This window comes from Danio aesculapii, chromosome 6, assembly GCF_903798145.1.
Source record: "Danio aesculapii chromosome 6, fDanAes4.1, whole genome shotgun sequence".
NCBI classification, from domain to species: Eukaryota; Metazoa; Chordata; class Actinopteri; order Cypriniformes; family Danionidae; genus Danio; species Danio aesculapii.
The window spans coordinates 48694901-48717499 of NC_079440.1; the positions used below are offsets into that span (position 1 = coordinate 48694901).

At 33.9% G+C, this 22599-nt stretch overlaps 1 protein-coding gene and 1 pseudogene across 1 annotated transcript in view; both read left to right on the plus strand.

Annotated features, from left to right (window-relative positions):
- Nucleotides 1-12651, plus strand: part of cfap20dc (CFAP20 domain containing) — a 45258-nt gene extending 32607 nt beyond the window's left edge. The window contains 5 exon segments of the mRNA XM_056459142.1: nucleotides 1698-1862; nucleotides 4670-4741; nucleotides 7820-7881; nucleotides 10595-10683; nucleotides 12484-12651. Of these exon segments, the coding sequence (XP_056315117.1) occupies nucleotides 1698-1862; nucleotides 4670-4741; nucleotides 7820-7881; nucleotides 10595-10683; nucleotides 12484-12596 (501 nt within the window). The 3' untranslated portion in view covers nucleotides 12597-12651.
- Nucleotides 12652-16181: 3530 nt separating this feature from the next.
- Nucleotides 16182-19449, plus strand: LOC130231248 (protein FAM3C-like; annotated as a pseudogene).
- Nucleotides 19450-22599: the final 3150 nt, after the last annotated feature.

Here is a 22599-nt window from a genome sequence, read left to right on the forward strand (position 1 = left end):
CCAAAACCATCACTGGTTCAACCCCCATGTTTCACTCTGGACTTGCAACAATCAGGGTGCTACACTTCTTTGGGGGTTTCTCCACAACATAACTCTGAGAAAGACAGTGAAGGTGGACTCAACAGAGAACAATACATGTTTTACCATTGTCCAAGATTTTCGCTGCTGGCAACCATTGAAACCAATATTTGGCATTGACACGAGTGACAATAGCAGCCTGGCCATGTATATTGACCCTGTGGAGCTCCAGACGAACCGTTTTAGTGTAAAGTGAGAGTTGAGGTGCGCATTTAATTCTGCAGTGAGTTGGGCAGCTGTGGTTTATGTTTTCTGGACCAACAACATTGTTGTCAATATTGTCACTGATCATGTTGTGCAATATTTTATTAACTGTGCTATACATGAAAAACCTCTACATTGTGAGTCTACAACAACATGCTATATTTTAGCCTAATTCCTGAGCTAGGAATAAGCAATAAAAATCCCCTTGGAGTTCAAAACCCCCAATAATATGCTTTAAAAGCAAGAAGACAAAAGAACACTATGTCCAAGCCAATTTGCAATACAATTTCCAAATGCATCAAAGATCCAAGGGCACACCCCCCCCCCCCCCCCCCCCATCTGGATGGATTCAGATTAAAATATCCGGTCTCTGGGGATGATAAGAACCACACCAGTTCTGAAATTACAATAAAACAGAGGCCCTCATAAACAAGCCACTCTGCTGGAGTGCACCAATTCAGCTTGAAGTATGTGCTTGATTTGGATCCCTCTAACCCTGCATGCTTGCTATGGTTAAAAAACATTTCATCCGCATGAAACACAGGCCATGTGATTTGTGTGGCTTCACTCACGCAAAACCATGTGGCTGCTTGAATTTGTGGCCAATTTCTCAAAATTACTCTTGCAACTTTGTGTCGATTCCTCAAAGGGTTAGTTCAACCAAAATGGAAAATCGCCTTGATGTTATTGAAAATCTCTGTGACTTTCTTTGTTATGCAAAACACAAAAGATTAAATTTTCAGAAATGATCTAGTTCCTCTATCACTACATATGCATGCAACGAAGGGATATTTTAAAATATATAATGTCTATACCATAAAAGTCAATAGGGACAGTGCTACTTTTACTTCCACAGTACGAATTTCCAAATGGCCTAATGTTTTGACTCAATAATTGTGAAGCAGCACAATAATGCAAACCTTCCATCTGCTCACCATTTGCCCTGGAGAAACCACTGGGATATCAAAGAGAACTCATTAGTGTTATTTCCTCTTTTAGTTTGTTAAACACAAACTAAAACTGGTCCAAGCATTGAGCACAACTACCACAGACTCTCACCGTAGGACTGAAACGGTGATTAGCTAAACGTCTTATAGAGTTTGATGTGGGAATTACTGAGAATCATTACGGATGCCCCATAACGCTGCGTTTCTCCCATTTAAACATGGCACGTATCTTTGATGCTGCTGAAGTTTGCAAAGCTGATCTGGAAGGTCGCTCGTGATCCAGGAGGACTTGGTATAAGTGGATTTCTTAGCAGCAGGCAACCATCCCTGCTGATGTCTTGGCCTTAATGGGGTGCCAATTAGCTGGCAAGCTTTGATTGATTGCTCACTAATTAGCTATACCCTGTAACGATCAGTCTCATTACAAAGTGGCACCTATGAAGTAATGAGATTTTTGGGGTTTTTCAGGTGAGTGTCGATGGGAGGGTTCAACCTTTGGGCTCCAGCAGGTGTGATCTGAGAAGTCGAGACGAAGAGGATGAGGAAGATGAGCTGCAGATGTTGGCATATTTGAAGAGGGAGCAGGAGGAAGAAGGAGGAGACATCCGCAGTCCAGGCCTTAGTGCATCACAGGTAGGCCATGGTGATGTCATCCTAAAATGAATATATGCATTCAATTCACCTGTAGTGCATGTCTTTGGACTTATGGGGGAAACCGTAGCACCTGGAGGAAAACCTACGTGAACACAGGGAGAACAGAAATTTGTTTAGGTACTTTTTTAGTACTTTTTTATGTTTAATCACCTAAATTTGTTACCTTAGCTTAATTGAATTGTGAATTGTGGAACCCTACATTAATAATTATAGTATTTGATTTGATTCTCAAACATCTGTAGGTTTTTTCAAGCACCAAAACAATAAGAATAAGTTGGTGCCAATAGCTTAGTGGTTAAGTGTGCTGACATATAGCACAATGATGCACACAGCGACCCGAGTTTGATTCCTGGCTCAAGTTCCTTTGCCAATCCTTCCCCTATCTCTGCTCGCAATGCTTAGCTGTCTGTAACCTCCAATATCCTATCTAAACAAAAGGTGAAAAACCTCAAAAAAAAAATTGTATAAATAAAAGTATAATGCAGCTTAATGTTTGGTATTAATTCAACATATTCTCATTCTGAAAACATAGCCCTTTATACATTTCTGGAGATCGCAAATTATGTAGCCAGAAGTACGTATGGCTGCATTTCGTCGTGGGGTGGTATGACAATGTTTCTTTTCGAGCTTACCAGCTTACCTCCGTATGGACGGTTTTCCCGCTGTTTGCCAGTTTGACCAGTTAGCTCGCTATGTATGTCAGCAGACTTGCGACACAGAGAGGAGCTGGCGAAGAACTGTTCCAGAAAGCAGGTAAGAAGAAAATAGAAGCCAAACAGTAAAATAAACAATTAAAATAACAGGGTGACAACAAATCAAAGGGCGCCAAAGGGTGGCGCTAAAGGGTGTAAATCTGAAAACATGATAAAATCAGGCGAAGGCGTTTCTTTTCTGGATTGCTTTTGAAAAACTGTCCGGTTGGGTTATAAGGAAGTGGTGGGTGCTGGTCTTTGAAAGCACTATTGGTTGGGTTTAGGCAAGGAGGAGGGTGGGTCAGTCAATCCGGGTCAGTGCCATTCATTCAGTCGACAGTGGCCTTTGGTGGATTTATCCACGAACAGCAGGCACGAATGGCACTCGCAAGAGAAATTTGAGATCTGAAAATGCATACATAGCATCCTCTGGCAGATTTGCGAAAACAAAAACTGCAAAAATTTTCATCCGGGGATGTTTTTTGGGCCTCTCCAGAAATGTATATAAGGGTACGTTTTCAGAATGAGCCTGGGTTGTATAAATTTGTCAAATTTATGTTTAATGTAGTATTTATGTGCAAATAATAGCTATTGTTATTTTGTTAAGACTCACTTAATTGTATAATCCAGTGCAATAGTACTTTATCTACATAAAAATGTATTGTAATTTTTAAATTGTTGCAATTGTAACTTCCTACTTTGCCATTTTTGGTTTTACCCATTTGTTAATCTGCAACAAAACGTTGTTTTATTTACAGAATTATATGATTCCTTGTTTCTCGCAGATAAAGTACACGTCAGATTAAGTATAATGTACCATTTCTACATAATTCTGTCACACTACTCGAATGACAATTTGACATTATTTAACCCATATTTTGACATTTTATTTTCACAAAATGTATTTAATAAAATTGGACAAAATGGGACCTACAGTATTGTCCTAGACCCATATATGTAAAATAGCTGACAGTAGCAGCAAAAGTTTGTAACATTTATAATGCCACAAAAAGCTGTTGAAATTCTCTTATTATAATATTCTGTATATATATATATATATACAGCGCCTCACAGCAAGACGGTCGCTGGTTCGAGCCTCGGCTGGGTCAGTTGGTGTTTCTGTGTGGAGTTTGGATGTTCTCCCTGTGTTTGCGTGGGTTTCCTCCGGGTGCTCTGGTTTCCCCCACAGACCAAAGACACGCGTTACAGGTGAATTGGGTAGGTTAAATTGGGTAGGCTAAATTAATAGTGTATGAGTGTGAATGAGTGTGTATGGATGTTTCCCAGAGATGGGTTGCAGCTGAAAGGGCATCCGCTGCGTAAAACATGTGCTGGAAAAGTTGGCGGTTCATTCCGACTAAGCCGAAAAAAAATGAATGAATGAATGAAAATATATACAGTTGAAGTCAGAATTATTAGCCCCCGTTGAATTTTTTTTCTTTGTTAAATATTTACCAAATGATGTTTAACAGAGCAAGGAAATTTTGACAGTATGTCTGATAATATTTTTCTTCCGGAGAAAGTCTTATTTGCTTTATTTTGGCTAGAATAAAAACAGTTATTATTTTTTTAAACACCATTTTAAGGTCAAAATTATTAGCCCCTTTAAGCTATAGTTTTTCGATAGTCTACAGAACAAACCATTGTTAAAATAACTTGCTTAATTACCCTAACCCTAACTAGTTAAGCCTTTAAATTGCCCTTTAAGCTGAATACTAGTTTCTTGAAAAATAACTAGTCAAATATTTTACTGTCATCATGGAAAAGATAAAATAAATCAGTTATTAGAAATGAGTTATTAAAACTATTATGTTTAGAAATGTGTTGAAAAAATCTTCTCTTCGTTAAACAGAAATTGGGGAAAAAAATAAACAAGGGGGCTAATAATTCAGGGGGTTTAATAATTCTGACTTCAAATTGTTCAAAGTGCTTCATTCAAGTCAGAGAAAAATATTATAAATTATATACGACATAAGCAATACGTACAAACATAAAATTATAAATATTCCCATTTTCGCAGTAAAATGTGTGGTTATTTTTCTTTTTTTTTCTCATATGTTTGTTTTATTTTGTTTGTGTTCTCTCTTTTGCCAGGTTCACCACTGCGACATAAGTCTAAGCGCAAGCAGTGATGACACCTCAACCTGGACTCAGTGTATCCCTTTGGTGGCTTACAAACCCACACACACTATACAGACATTTATAGCAATTGTAATTACAGAAGCCAAATGCATTGCCACACTTGAGAGTACAGAGTGAGAAAGTCTCCGCTGCTCCTTCATCATTAGGCTCCTCAGATATACTGGGTGCTACAGTATGGATGAACTGTAGCTAGCAGGCAAATAATAGAGTGAATATTAAAAGCTGGTTTCCCATGAAGAAGGGCAATCAAACAGTTTATATAAAAAAACCTACTAATTAGAGTGAAATAAACCCCGATGGCATTACAATATCAGACCCTATCCATCAGTTGTTGATGTTGCTGTTGTCTGTTGATTAGAAAGATACGCTGGAACTGCTAATCATGCCTGGTGTGCCTGGTACTAAGAAACTGCAAATTAGTGGACTGTAAAACTGGGAAAACATAGCAATACTGCCACCATCAGGCTTGAAGAACAGGTACAATATTAAAGTGCTCGTCAACTGGTTTGCCTAAGGATTCCACAATAAACATCAAGTAGTAAAACATTGGTTACAAACAATTAGTCACAAACAAGTAAATAAAAAATGTTAGTGAACACTAGCATGTGTAAAACTAATACACATAACTGTGTATTAGCATTAACTGAACAGATCCAGCAATAAGGATCTGTTAAATTTAATCAATTAAATTGCCACTTATTGTACTATTTTAAGGTTCCTAATTTAGGTTTAGAGCTTTTCAATAATAGGTTTACATCAATTTAAGCAAAAAAAAAAAAAAAAAAAAAAAAAAAAATATATATATATATATATATATATATAAATATATATATAATATATATATTATATAATATATATATTCTCTTAATATTCATTACAACAGCATCCCTTATTTTGTAGCGGATGTGAAATGGTTTGTTCAAGAATCTGGTCTCTCTAAGCACCTCCTTTTTAAAAGCTTACTCTACTCTGATTGGTCACATGGCCCTGCTCTGCTCTGATTGGCCAGAGAGCCCAGTCTGTTGTGATTGATCTATCGCTTACAGTGTGTGTCTGGAAATAAAACACTCACATAGGGATGTGCGGATTTGTTTTGGCCAAATACGATTTTTTTAACGATTAGATAGGACAGTATTTAGATAGGAGGCGAAGTTGGAGAGAGAGGTAGGGTAGGGAAATGTCCTTGAGCCGGGATTCGAATTCAGGATGCCCTGACGTGCTACTGCAGCATATGTCAGCGCGCTAACCACTAGGCTATTGCGACGACTCCAATACTGATTTTAACAATTCTGTTCAAATGCACACCGTACTATAAACTGCTAGTTAGTTCAGCATTAGTTCAAACTAGCCTTTAAGCATTAAATTCATTTGACTAAACATGGACTGGATCCATTATCAACGATCCAAGTAAAATGTTGGGCAGCTGAATATTAAAGGTTAAGATTTAAATACAAATCATAATAAGACAATCTTCAAATGTGATTTTTGCAATTCAGTATTGTTTGAACAACAGTAACTTTTATTTGACATATAATAGAACAGATTTATTTAATGAAATTAACTAGTAAAACCAGTGCTGTTACTATATTTAAATGATACATTTTGCTGCTTCAAAAAAAAAAAAAAAAAAAGACAGACATCTGAGCTTTTGTACACATTAGATCTGTAAATATTTAGATTTTTGTACATATAAATGACTGATATTTTGTAACGATTTAATAATTTTTTTTTGTATTAAATACAATTTCTTTTGACTATTCAAAAGACGTGCAACTCAGTGTCTCCATGTAATCAGTAAACGATCAGTGTCTGCCTGTTTTATATAATTGCAGAATGCAGATATACCGATACATACCGATACGCAAATCAAATCAAAGTTTATTTCTAGATCACACTTAAAAACAACCTTTGGTTGACCAAGGTGCTGTACAGCAGCAGTAGCAAGTAAAAACAGCAATACACTACAATAAAACCAACAATATAAAACAACACACAATAGTAACAACAATAATAGTTTCCAAGAAAGAATCAATTTAGTATAGCCTGGAACCGCCATTAGGGTATATTAAATGCACTTGAAAAACTTGAGTCTTTAATATTGCTTTAAAAATAGATAAAGTGGGTGCTATTCTGATTTTTAATGGAAACTTATTCCATAGTTTCGGACCCACAACTGAAAAGGCTCTATCACCCTGCACTTTGGCTAGTCGTTGTAGATGATAAAAATCATATACTGATATACTGGTACTGTTTACTGATACATAATGCAATAATGTGCACCTTTTGTAAATTTACTTACTCGCTATACAAATAAAATTGAATTGAATTGAACATTTTTTTCAATCAAAAATCCGCAGCTGATACATCCCTACTCATATGTGAATTTTAGCTCCAGAAGCTTCCTCAGCACTGGATAACACATTCATACAAACAGTAAAGATGGCGTTGGTTTTACTTTAACAACTCAAACGCAAGTCTTCATCTTTTAGAAGTGTATGAGAAGTGGATTTGCTTTTGAAGCAGAAAACAGCAACAGAACATAAACCAAACTCTTCCAGGTCTCAGCTCTAACAGCAATGCTTGAGCATCAAAGTAAATTCTGTGCAAATGTTTTAAAAAATCCATGTAGGTTTGTGCATGAAGTAAGACTTGAATTACTGATAGCCAGTTTAGAATTGATTCTTTCTATTGGGAGACGATAACTCCATTTATCATTCACTTTGTTATATAAAACTTTGCACACCTTTTACATTTTTAAACAGCTACACAACACACATGAAAGGTAATATCTAAAAAGCATATTAGGGGCACTTTTATGTTATAAATCAGACCAAATAGGACAATTGACAATTCTGTAAATGCAGAACAGCAGAAAAGTGTTTCCCCAGTCTATCATTAGTATTAGACTCTCATAAGAAAGGCCTGGAGCTCAATTTTGAGAAGCACTGCTCCAAACTGTGAAAGCTTAAATCATTTATTTAAAGCAAGGAACGAGGTAATCCAAAACGTATTATATTCTCCTACTTGACTGGAGCTAATAGTGGACAGATATGGCCCCTGAACCAGATTATAAATACAGTACTCTCTCTCTGTGATTCACAGCCAGTGGATCAAGGCCAGCACTATCAGAAAGAAATGAACCCTCTTCTTCACTCTAATCCCAGGTAAGAGAAAAAGCAGTATTTATAGCCTCTCTAAGTCTCTGATATAACTCTGAGCATTATTGTACACTTAAGTGTTGAGGCTTAGACGTGGTTGAGTCATTTCAGAACTTTATCATGTGGGTTCATATGAGAGCTTTTGTCAGGCCTCAATAATTTGGAATTCGGAAAAGTGGTAAGAAAATGTTTAAAATGTTCATGTTCACCATGTTCAACTTTTGAAATTCATAAGGGAGCAGGTGGTTTGCGGCAGAAATGTTATGCCAGACTTCAAAAGATCTGACTGACATTCATTTCATGACAAACCTTCCAGACTGCCTAATTAATAGAGTACTGCACCTTATGTCTAAAGCCTTTGGAAAAAAAGCCTTTGGAAAAACATTGCACGTTGTACAGGTCTGTAGACATAATAATAATAATAATAATATAATAATATTCCTTGTGGTGACCCCGGATTAATAAAGGCACTAAGCCGAAAAGTAAATGAATGAATGAATGAATGAATGAATGAATGAATGAATGAATAATAATAATAATAATATAATAATAATAATAATAATAATAATAAAAAATCTGAAATCTTAAAAAATAATATAAACATCATATAACTACACCTCACACTCTACTAATCAAAACCCTTTCTAGGTTTAGGAAGAAAACGATTAATAGTCTGAGTAATAATTGCAGAAAATGAGACCTTTAAACATAAATGAACTGATCAAAGATAACTCAAGGAGTACATCATGAGTTCCTCATTTTCCCTACACACTATTTACAACCCCACAGCATAATAACTGGTTTCCTACGCAAAACTTTTGCCTGTCAAGGGAAGCTGCCCACACTGCCACGCCTCGCTGATTAATTAAGCATGGCTGTCAGGGACAATGAATAAGCAGGAGTTGTGCGTGTGCTCAGAGGCTTGCATGTGTCACCTCGCTGTCACCGCTCTCTAGGAGGTCATCATCCACCGCCCTCCCATCCCACCGGGGAACCTGTCCATCAACACCACATGGTGCCTCAAAAAAGTGTCATGTAAATGAGGGAATATGAAAGAGAGACGCATGCTTTCACAATAAGAGGGAACCTGTTAGCAACAGTGAGTTTTTGGTGCAGTGATTCTAGAAGATTCTGTGTAATTATTAAACTAAATGTTTTTTTTTTTTCATGATGATGAATTATGAGAGTAACATTTGGTGAAATGTAAACAGTCAGTAAGGTTGACAAAAAAACTTCTATATTATATCATATTATGTTATGTTACATGTATGTTACATTATATTATATTATATTATATTATATTATATTATATTATATTATATTATATTATATTATTATATTATATTATATTATATTATATTATATTTTCATTCATTTTTCATTCATTCATTTTTTGGATGGTCTCCCATCCAGGTACAGCCCTACTTGGCTTCAATGGGCAACCATGGGAGAGTTGCGGAGAGCTGCAATTTCAAATTCACCTGTAATTTGAGTGGGAAATGCAGGATTCATTCATTTTCTTTTCGGCTTAGTCCCTTTATTAATCTGAGGTCGCCACCGTGGAATGAACAGCCAACTTATCCAGCATGTTTTTACACAGTGGATGCCCTTCCGGCTGCAACCCATCTCTGGGAAACATCCACACACACTCATTGAAACTCATACGCCACGGACAATTTAGCCTACCCAATTCACCTGTACCGCATATTTTTGGACTGTAGAGGAAACCGGAGCACCCAGAGGAAACCCATGCGAACGCATGGAGAACATGCAAACTCCACACAGAAACGCCAACTGACCCAGCCGAGGCTCGAACCAGCAACCTTCTTGCTGTGGGACGACAGCACTGCCTACTGCGCCACTGCGTCTCGCCCTATATTATATTATATTATATTATATTATATTATATTATATTATATTATATTATATTATATTATATTATATCAGGCATTATTCTTCTTGAGGCAAAACGGTGGCGCATTGGGTAGCGCTGCCGCCTTACAGCAAGAAAGCCGCTGATTCAAGCCCTGCCTGAGTCATTTGGCATTTCTGTCTGGAGTGAGCATGTTCTCTCCGGGTTAGCGTGGGTTTCCTCTAGGTGCTCCGGTTTCCCCCACAGTCCAAAAACACGCGCTATAGGTAAATTGGGTAGGCTAAATTGTCCCTAGTGTATATGTGTATGTCCTGGACCTTCAGTTTGGGGGTTGAGTGTCGGGCTAACAACCCACCTCATAAAAACTAGATGTTAAGAAACACCAATATGGTGCAGCTAAATATCAGCTTCAATCAGGTCTGACGGACGCTGAAATCACGCTCAGTGGGAGGGGGGGTCTGACGGACGCCGAAGCAGGTATGAAGATGGTTGGGGGGGGGGGGTTCCTGGAGTTTTCCGGGAGACATAGCAATACGGGAGGTGGACGGGAGATGGGTCTAAAATACGGGAGACTCCCGGAAAAAAGTGTTGGCAGGAATGCATTATTTCCATCATGGATAAAAATAAACCACAAAGCCAAACATACCTCACACTCAGCTTTCAGCTTGTACATAACTTATTTTTAGCACAACCTCATTATTTTAAATGATTGGTTTCATGTAGTCATGTCAAGTGCAAAAAACAATGTGAAGGAAAGATCACATCATTTCCTTTTGGTGCTAGCTGCACATGCTTTTTCAAAAGCTGTTTTATTTAAATAATTGAATGACTAACTCTCTATCGTAGAGAATGGATGGATGTCCTCAGCCCTCCAATTGTTCATCCAAATCAACAGATGGCAGATGGAAAAGGAGACCACAAGGTCTCGACCCGAGGTATGACACCAGAAAAATCCCCATCCCCGGCTCATATTCTCAACCCTTTGTTGCTAAAAATAAATCATGATCTAGATTTCTCTTGGAAAGAGAAGATGTGTGCTCACAGAACTGGTACAATTACATTCAGGATTGATTTCTCTTTCATCTAAAACCCACAGTGATATTTCTGTGACAATGCTTGAACTGGGGGTTCTTAAAGAAATAGTGCACCCAAAATGATGTTGGCAGATATAGATGTAATGGCTTTAAAGAAAACTTTAAACTGATGCAGTAGTCTTTGGTGATTATGGACATGCAAGTCAACCAAAACTTTGTGTGCCATTAATGTGTGTTAATGTATGTTTATTGAGGCAAAATATGTATGTTTATTAAGGCAAAATAAAAATAATAGGCTCCTGAAGATACATTGAGGTCTAATGAAGCGAAACGATCAGTTCACACTGCCATAAACATACTCAGGGCCATTTATTAAAGCTGTGAATTAATCATCAGGAGCAATATACATTTTTTTGTTCCCTACATATGATTTTGTTTGTTTGTTTGAGCCTCAAAGTGCTGGTAGCAGCTTGCATTTCTTGAATCACTAAGGACCACAGTTTCAGGCAAACATCTTTTTAAATACTCTGCTGAAGAGTTTGATTCAAACTCGAGTGTCATCCCCTTTTGAAATTGTCCAAGCGTGCAAGCTCTTTTAGCTCAAGATTAATTTAGCCTCAGTGTTATAGGGAATGATACAGGAAGTCATTTTTACCAACAGTGATCAGATTGTATAATTGATGTCATGTTAGATGAATTATGCAAAATAGTAATAGCATTTGACACTGTAGATATGAACTAGTGCCTACTTGTTATTTGAAACTAAGGTGTGCAGTATGGATGTCATTTTATTTATATTATTGCCTTTTTATATATGTAATTTATTTTATGTATTTTATAGTATGGTGAGCTCTGCTGTGATGTGAATTTTCCCTTTGCGTTTAATAAAGTCTAAACAAACAAGATAAAAGCCAACTACATCTTTGATATTTTAAAGGTGATTAAATTACCATCAACATTAAATTTCTGGGTGAAATATACCTTTAAATGTAAGTTTCTTGTATTAAAACCATTCTTTGTTACAAAACATCAACTGTCAAGGAAGACAACATTTAATCAAGGGTTCATACCAAGGGCATAGAATTGGCATGGACGGGTTGGACGTGTCCCCACCAATATTCACCACTTATTGAAATGTTCCTAACAATAATTTAATCGACTTCAAAATAAAATATCCCTCCATCAACTTTTTGTAACTTACACATGCAAAAAGTCAAGTTAGCTACGATTTCACTGTAGTACTATTAACCAAGACTGTGCAATTAACTGAAATTCAAAGCAAGTAAATTGTGTCAAACAAATTTCTCTACATTCATACCTCCTCAAAGCCTGACTGCAGTAAAATCATGCAGCATGGGACAGGATTGTTATTTGTATTATTAAGAGTTTATATTATATTATATTATATTATATTATATTATATTATATTATATTATATTATATTATATTATATTATATTATATTATATTATATTATATTATATTATATTATATAGCTTCCTCATGGGGCTGAATGAGATCCTAAATTTTACGTTCATTTTATTATTAATCACCTGTTTCTAAATGGTCTGTCTTGAAAAGTGCCCCCTGGTTGCTACACCCCTGACCATTTGTTTACTAGTTTGTGACTTAAAATCTTGTAACAGACATCATCTATCTCCATATGTTGGATATAAGCTAACATCTTTTTCTCTTTCCACAGGATCAAAGTTACATGACAACAGTGGAGAAGAAGAGTTTCTCAATTTAATGTATGACTCCTGCCTCAACTGTTACTTTGATCCACAATCTGGGAAATATTACGAACTGCTTTGAAACTGAATTTATGTTTGTTGATACTGCCACTGTGTGTGAATTTAGTTTAAGCACCATGCTGTCATTTATAACATTTACTGATTTTAATAAGCATTTAGGATTCAGAGTGTATATTTCTTGCTACTATTACCTAATACAATACTGTTTAAAAAAAAAAAAAAAAAAAAAAAACATTAACATTAATATACATTTGAACTCACTCATAACTTAAATTTTTTGTATAAGAAATAAACCAGGGTTCAGTTTCATTTCAGTCTTCAGTCTTGTTGTTGTAATAGTACTTTACAGAAATCTCGTAGAAAATATGAAGTCAAACTAACACAAAATATGCTTTAATTTTAATTTAATTAACTGTTTGATCCCACGGTAAATATTCCCGCTGCAACACGATCGTCCAATAAAACGCTGCTTCCCCCTTTACGTCATCTGACAGGTAGAAGCACTAGGAAGTAAACGACAACAGAAATGGCGAGAAAGTCGCTCAAGTTTACCCACTACTCGAAAATGTTACTCAATTTGATTTTATAGTGTTTTTTGGGAGTTCGCTTTTGCCTTTTCGACACGTCGCGATTCAAGACAGTCTGGGAGTTCGGAGAAACCCACTTCAGCTGCTCCAAATGATCAACAGGTTTGTTATTGTTTGTTACTGCACCCGTCACTTCCCTGTCAGTTTGCACACTACAAACCATCCCCAATCTCTCGTTTTGCAGGTTGTAAGGCTTCATTCAGGAGTTATTGCGTCTGTTGTGGTCGTTATTATAGGGGCAACAGCAGCTGCTTTCCTCATCATACGCAAATATTGCTTTCCACAGAGGTACAGTACAGTAAATTTAACACCATTTGCTTTATGTAACAGTGCAACTTAATATGTCAGTTCTGACACCAAGTTTTTGTAGGAAAATATTTTTTCAATATAGCGTATTTTGCAATCACTGTCGTGAATTTTAAGGATGTCTATGGCCAAATCAATCCCAAATCAGTAAGTGATTTATTTGGACAAAATGTGTATTGAGGTAAAGTTGGTTTTATTCGCACATTCGTTGAGTGACAACTTGTGACATGTTCCCTATATTGTTTACCATGGTACTTTGAATAGTCTGTCTGAAATCACATGTAAGTATGACTTCAAAACAACATTACTACTATTTATTTGACTGTGAACAATGTTGTACTACTTTAAAAGTCATTGGCTGCTAATATGATTTCACCATTTAGTATTTGCTACTTTTTAGTATTTAATACTTTTCTGAAATTAGCATTATATTATTAGGGAGAATGAATGAATGTTTGAATATAAAACCAACTTTACCTTATAGGGGGTGTCCGCGAGGTCTTAAATTTCTGAAAAAATGTGCTGAAATATTGACGTGTAGGTCTTAAATCAATTTAAACTGGTCTTAATTTCCCTTTTATTTATGTAAAGCTACTGAATTAATCAAACGCACACCCAAACAGTCAACAATACATCTCAGTAAAACTCTTAGCAAAACTCTATTTTTAATATTATAACAGTCTGTTTTGCATACATTTAGTTTATTAAAGTTTTTTTTTTAAAGCTATGTTGGAAAAACTTCCATGTATACAACTAGGGTCTGCTTGATTTGACACATTATTTAAAGTATGTGGCTAAGAAATAACTAACAATTCAAATTTGTTTCTTGATGGGGCATGTAAATTTTAATTTTTTTTTTTTTTTTTGCTGGGGGCATTTAAAAAATCCTTAGCGTTTTGCCCCACATAAATCTGAAATGTCATTCTTGATGGTCTTAAAAAGGTTTTAAAAAGTTTTAAATTTGACTGCAGGAACCCTGTAATAAAATGTGTCCATATCAAATTAAATATGAAATATTTCAAATGGGATTTTATGTGCATAAAGTGTATATATTACAAATAAAACATTTGTCAAGTAATATTAATAATACTAATAATCAGAAATAATATAATTGTGCAGCACAGCAGATATATTTTTTAAAAAATGAAACCATATTCTGTACTTTTTGTTTTATTTTATATGGTACCACATTTTATTTAAAATGATTAAAAATGACTTCCATTTTGACTGTTTTTTGTGCAGAATGTACTATAGTTACTTATGTTTTTGTTTTATTTCAGTAATGCTACATATAGATACTCTGAACTGCAACAAATGGAAGAACAAAATACAGCCATAGATTCAGATGAGGTTAGTATGCATGGTATTTGAAATTAACACTAATGATCACCAAAGCTATTCGTCACTTTTTATTCTAACGCCAGCTTTTCTTTCCTCAGGATCTTTTGGAGTGATCGTACCACAATTTATCCTTCACATATCTCTTACTTTTTAATACTGTGACTTTATGCCCCAAAGCATCACATGGGTCATTTACAAACCACTAGGAGTTCCTGAAATATTTATTTCTCTTCTCTTCTATTCCTCGGAACGAATACCGGTTAAATTTAGCTGGTGAAATTGGTCAGAATTTTAGAGCCAAGATGTCTAGTGGCTCAGAAATATGAAGATGCACATTAGAGATGAAAGTTACTATGTTTTATAACTTATGAAACGATCTGTTATGATGGCCATCCCTTAAAGCTTGGTCAAACTACTTTTTTAACAGCACTGATGAGCTTATTTAGTATTTCCTTGACTTTCTCAATGCAATGTTGTACCAAAGTCTGTTGAAATTATTGTTTCCCTTTATTTATTGTGTATGTTTGTGCCTGACTTTTAACAGCTTCATGATCTCAGGGTTGTTCCCACTGGAAACTGAACAGTGCCAGAAGCACAACTGACTTTTCAACCACCTTTTCAACTGTAAATGTTGATTTTGTATTTCAGTGCCTTACTGAAATTGGCATATTCATCAACGATAGTTACTCTCTTATGCTGGTATTGGTATTTGCTGATGGCAGGGTTCAGTTTCAGCTGTATTTAAATAGGATAGTTCATCCACAAATTTAAATGTACTCCCCCTCAACTAGTTCCAAAACTTTGATTTTGTTCCCTGTTGAACACAAGATAAGATATTTTGAAAAATGTTGTAAACCTTTAACTATAGTAGGAAAAACTATAGTAGGAAAAACTGCTATGTAGGTCATTGGTTACTGGTTTTCAACTGAAGAAAAAATCTCGAACAGGTTTGTGACAATTAAAGGTTGAGTGAATGATGACAGAATTAAAATTTTAGGGTGAACTAACCTTTTAAGGTATTGAAGTGAATACAGCAATATTATGTACCATAACTGTATTTCTAAGACCTCGGTTAATGATTGTGAAGTATTTTTAATGATTGATTTCTTCCTATTTGTTTTTTATGTTTGCACTTTCTTAACTAAGACTACTTAATACTTTGACTTTAAATAAATTAATATAACATTAATATTGTGTGTTTGTTTTGCTAATATGCTTGCAATTTTTTTCCACAAGAGGGCAGCAAATAACAAATCAATATGCAATTGGCAACGCTCATATTTCTAGGTCAGGAGAGGCTGGACTTGTGTTAGTTCAAGGGTACAAATTTGTCACACCTTCAGGTAGATCCTGTTTTACTGCACTTTTGTTCTGACTTTCATGCAAACAGGCAAGAACTGAAATGAAAAATAAACCAAATGTGGTTTATAGTAGTTGTGTATTAAACATTTGAATGTTTTCAGCTGTTGAGAAGACTGAGAAGCCAAAATGAGACTTCAAGGTAAAGTAATGTTTTTTCTTTTCTTTTTTTTGTGATTTATGTGTATAATGTGCACATATTGACTATGTTTTCCAGATCGCATGTGTGTTCTCACAACAATGCTGATCCTATTAATATTGTGTTTCTCCATCAACATTTCAAAACTCAAAGAAGCTGCAACACGATCGTGTAACATGCTTTGGATCACATGACAGCATGTAAATATGATAAATGTTTTAAATCTGTTATAATACAGTCATCATTTTGTCTAAGGGCTGTTTTATATTCCAGATGAATTTATTGGTGTTGAGACGGACTGCGACATTCCGGGTAAGCTTAAAGGGATAGTTCACCCAAAAATGCAAATTGCCTCATTATTTACTCACACTCAAGTGGTTCTAAATGTTGATGAATTTTTATGGTAGGAGCAAAAAATTAAATGCTATGGAAGTCAATGGCTGTTTTTTTTCCAGCATTATTTAGCATATCTTCCAACTGAAGGAAGAAACACAAATGTTTTATATAAGGAATATATAATATAATTTAATAAAACTATATCATATAAATTGTTTTTTAAGGAATTATATAATATAATTTAAGAAAATATCATATAATTGTGTGCATTTATTAATGAGGTGGAATTTCATTGCCTGACAATGCAATTTTTTTTATGCCAATTCTGTTTTTTCCCTCTCTGTGCAGGTTTGTTTAAGCCTCACATGGGTTGCTGTCCACATAAACAGTGTCCTGTCAACCACTTCCCCTTTCATCTTCATAGTGGTGTAGCCGATGTGGTGGCTGCAAAGATTTGTTTTAATAACACAGTGTAAGTACTGTTATTTCGTAGTCATGATAGATTAACACCTCGGATAGCGGTTCGGTAGTTTACCCAAAAATTGAAGTTAAATTAAATTATGAATATTTATTAAAACAAATGGTTGTATAGTAAAAAAGTCTATACTTAAAAATTAAAGCTAAAAATTCATTATATATTATCATATATTATTCATAAGATATAATAATAATATTAATATATATTATTATATATTAATATATAATTATATATTATATATTACTATGTAATTATATATTATAATTTTAGATATTATAATTTAATAATGTATAAAATAAAAAAATATAAAGTCTTCAATAAAATAATAATAAAATATAAAGACTTCAATAGTAACTTAAGGATACTAACTTTTATTGAGATTGACAAATTAGCATTTTCTTTTGAATTTTAACAAATAATTTTTTATTTTATTTTTACGTTTTATTACCATATTTTGAAAGCTTAGAGTCATACATTTGTGGATATATAAGTTTTGTTTTTCTTAACGACATATCTGTCTGTTCCTCAATCTGTTGTATGACATTAAAATACTTTTGGAAATAAATAAATAAATATTGGGTTGCATTTTACACAAAAAAATAAATGATTCACTTTTGGGTTTCAGAATGTTAAATCCTTTATTGGTATTATAATGAATTTGTACTTGGTTTGTACTTGGTTTCAATTATGCAGGACTAAAACATTTTAATCATGTTAAGTTGTATTTAATGAGTAAATGTTCATGTTGGAGTAAAGTAATAAGCAGAAATGTTCTTCTTTACAGCATCATGGGTGGCATCAGAAATAATGCAGGACAAGGACTGAACATTGTGTTTGCAAATGGTCAGTTTTGTAATTTCACAGAATTAAACATTTATGTGTGTTTAAAAATAAGTTTATGGAGGAAATTTTATTCTATGCTAATTCTAATTCTACACTGTAAAATATTATATGATCTATTAGTCCTGACAGCAAATGTTTTTAGTTCATTGTACAGTTGAAATCAGAATTATTAAACCCCCTTTGAAATTCCTTTCGTTTTTAAATATTCCAAATGATGTTTAACAGAGCAAGGAAATTTTCACAGTATGTCTGATAATATTTTTTCTTCTGGAGAAAGTCTTATTTGTTTTATTTTGGCTAGAATTAAAGCAGTTAAATTTTTTTTAAAAACATTTTAAGGTCAAAATTATTAGCCCCTTTAAGCTATTTTTTTCTTGATAGTTTACAGCAGTGTTTCCCAACCCTGTTCCTGAAGGCACACCAACAGTACACATTTTCAACCTCTCCCTAATCAAACACACCTGAATCAACTTATCATAACATCAGAAGAGACTTCAACACCTGAAGTTTATGGGTCAGAAAAGGGAGACATCCAAACTATGTACTGTTGGTGTGCCTCCAGGAACAGGGTTGGGAAACACTGGTCTACAGAACAAACCATCGTTATACAATAACTTGCCTAATTACCCTAACCTGCCTAGTTAACCTAATTAACCTAGTTAAGTCTTTAAATGTCACTTTAAGCTGTAAAGAAGTGTTTGAAAAAATATCTAGTAAAATATTATTTACTGTCATCATGGCAAAGATAAAATAATTCAGTTATTAGAAATGAGTTATTAAAACTAACGTGTGAATCACAAAATACAGAAACTGTTAACTAACAGATGTTAATTACAGTGTAATTCTTTCCTTTTTTTAGGTCAAACTGGCGAGGTTTTAAGAAATAATTACTTTAATATGGAATCTACAGGTGAGACATACCAGACATTAAATTCACAGTTCCCTCAAAATTGAAAATGTACTCGCCGTTTACTTGTTCCAAAACAGTTTAAATTTTTATTTTCTGTTGAACACAAATGAAGATCTTTAAAGTATGTTGGAAACCAGTTTCCAATAATTCTTCAAAATATCTTCATTTGTGTTCAACAGAAGAAAGAAACCCAAAGTGGTTTGGAACAAGTGAATTAAGAGTAAATAGTGACAGACATTTTCATTTTGGGATGAACAGTCCCAAATATTTATGACATGAAGTAAAAATATTCTGAATTATGAAACACTTTTTTTCTCCACAGATCCTAAGAAATTACTGGCCTTTCTAAAAACACTAAAGCCAGGAAATATACTTCTTGTGGCTTCACACATGGACCCTACACCAAAGTAAAAAACCTGACAGCCTTCACACACCATCAGCAGGATTAACACTGGTTGAATTATTCATGCATATCTCTTTTCCAGGCTGACTGATGAGATTAAAGATGCATTTACTGCACTGGGCAGCACGATGGTCAAATCACTGAAGGAAAGGGACAACTGGCTGTTTGCAAGCACTTATGGAGAAACTAAAGCCAGTCGTTTCGAAAAGTAGGAACTATTTTTTTGTTTATTTGAATGCAAGCACTGCAAATAAATAGGGTAAAAAATTATAAAACAATTATTTAACCATATTTTCACAGTTCATTAAGAATTGCAAACATTTTTATTTGTATTAGGTGTTTATAATGTTGTTTAAATATGCAAATGAGGAATTATTTAAATAAATATGCACTAATTTGTATAGAAGTCTAGCACAAACTAATTTGAATACTGGATGAAGTCAGGTTCAAATGTATTTATTAATATTTTCACATAATAGCGTCAGATGATTTTCGGCGATATCTGTTTATCACTTCATAATTCAGACATTTTTGTAATATATTGTTTAGAATGAAGATTCAAATAAAGTGGAGATTTATGGCTCAATGCAGGAGAGAGGAAAAAAAAGCACATTTTAAGAAAACAGCATTTAAAAATTCGGATTGTGCTTGAAATCTACAGACACAAATTTTTCAAGTGTGACAAAATAAATACTTAATAGTGTATTATGGATGTTCTTGTTTAGAGTTTAAAATCTCAAAAGTGACAGGTATGTAAAAAAGGTATTTGCCTGCAGTGTCTCGCAGTATGATTAAACCTTATGTGCTGTTGAGGATCTTTTCATTCACTCTGGGCTGATTTTCAGTCTTAATTTGGCCATAACTTTTTCTGTGTTTTAGCTAGAATGACTTTTGGTGACAAATCTTATTTTGATACGTATTTTGGAACAATACACTCTGGGCAAATTGACTATCCTTTTGTTATTTTAGGGATAAAAACATTTACTAAATTAAACTGCTGTAAAATGCATCATGTGATATATATATATATATATATAATATATATATATATATATATATATATATATATAATAAAAATTACAGGATTTTAACTCCTTTAATTGCCAAGTTCACAAATGATGTCACTGATTTGGTGAAATAAACACATAATATGATGTATTTTCTTCATAGAAAAAGTAATTGTGGACTGGGTTTATTTTTCCTTTTATCACAGTCTTGGACATGTGAATGATTAGTAACAACATTGGTTTTGATGCATTGTTAGATTTTCATTTTTTTCCCTAACTTACTATTGGTGGCTCTTTTTGCCCCATTGACTTCCATTATAACCACATTTGATGGTGCAAAATAGACTTTGTTTTTGTTTACTCCATGTAGTTCTGAGAGCTGAGATGCATATTTTGATTTTCACAGGCACATCAAGGTAAGTGCACAAAGGTCACTCTAATATACTGACAGACACACATACCCACACTTTATTTTGCTGTTATGCTCCATATAAAATCCAGAAACTAAGCCTTTTTGAACAGGCCAATCTAAAGGGTTAATGGTGCCAACTGATGATCAATAGTAAAAATGACAAATTTTACCTCTTCGCAACAGGGAAAACCAACAATCAAAAATTGCATGGTTATATGTGTCATGGTTTTGCTATCAAAAAATGTGGTTATAATGGATGTCAACGAGGCAAAAACAGCCACCAACAGCAATGTAGGGAGAAAAAATGAAAATCTTATGCTGCACATAAACTAACATTGCAACAAAGCCAATGTTATTATCAATCTTTCATGTCCAAGACTGTGATAAAAGGTTAAAAAATTACTTTTTATATGGAAAATTTTCCTGTAGTTTTCTAAACAATTGAGTTTTTTTTGTTCAGGACTGAGGTTGATTAACAGATTTATGCAAAAATCATTTGAAACAAATATTTATCTGATGCATTTTTACAGCAATTAATTTAGTGGATGTTTTCATCCCTAACATAACAAAAGGATAGTCAATTTGAACAGTGCACTCATTTGAGATCATTTTTATTGAATACAAAATGCCTTTTAATAAAACGCCTATTACACTATTATTTTAGTTTTTTGGATTATTTCAGTTGCCTTAAACTCTTTTTGTTTAACATTTACTCCACTATAGACAAGTTGTTGTTTGAGATCTTTTGTACAGTTTATGCAGGTTAACAAAACAAAAATAACCAAAATGTGAACACTAGAATCTGACTATGAACAAGCTTGACAAACTTCACTCACAATGCCTAATATTAAGGTATGAAATGATAAGACGAGGCCACACCTAAATGTTAGCAAACAAAGAACTCAGGAGAACAAAACACATCAAGCACAGAAAAGGGCTTATGACATAGCAAGAAATATGACTGAAATAGCTTCAAAAACAAATGTTGGACCAACCTAGAACAGGCGTGACTTTTTGTTGCTTGAAATGCAATTAAACGTGCGAAAAAAAGCTTTCAAACTGGTTTGTCAAGGAAATATTTCTCATAGTTATAAGTAAAAAAAAACAATGCAATTTAAATATTTATTGTTTCTTGGAATAAAATAAGCTTTAACCAAAATTAAAAAAAATTAAAATGATATATTTTTATTTCAGCTGGTTTCAATATTTTTGTAGCGTTATTTTAGTTTTCTAAAATATTATACTAAGATTTAACTTAAATTTGTGATTAAATTTAATTAATAATTTAACATTAAATTCGTTTTATTCATAACATTAAAACCATTGTCACTTGAGATAAATAAATGCTGGAATAAAATATATAAAGACTTGCATTTATTTTAATTAAACTAGTTGCCAATTAAAAATTTTTATAGTTTTAGTTAACTTGATGCACTAAAACAATGTTTAAAATTTATTTATATATATATATATATATATATATATATATATATATATATATATATATATATATATATATATACACACACACACGCACACACACACACACGAGTAGCAATACGATGTGGCTGTATATCGGCACATGCATTTTTTCTTTCTTTCTGTTTACTGAACTAGTCTGCAGTAACTAAAACAGGAGTCTCATTAGAAACAAACAAATGGCCAAACTCAGGGTTATACAAAGACTGGCCAACACAAAATACACACGTTCCTGATATGTAAGTACCATCTCATACTCAATACCAACAGCTATATGGTATAAATACAGCACTACAACGTACAAAAGAGAGAGACTGACTTAGGATATAATTTACTTGTTTAATAATGATTTGAGCAACTGTAGTTAAAATTACGCTGTTTTTAATCCTCTAAGGGCTTATTATGGGATCTCTGTCGCCATCTTGTGGATGGACAACGTCAACCATCTTTGCTCTGCTCAAAGA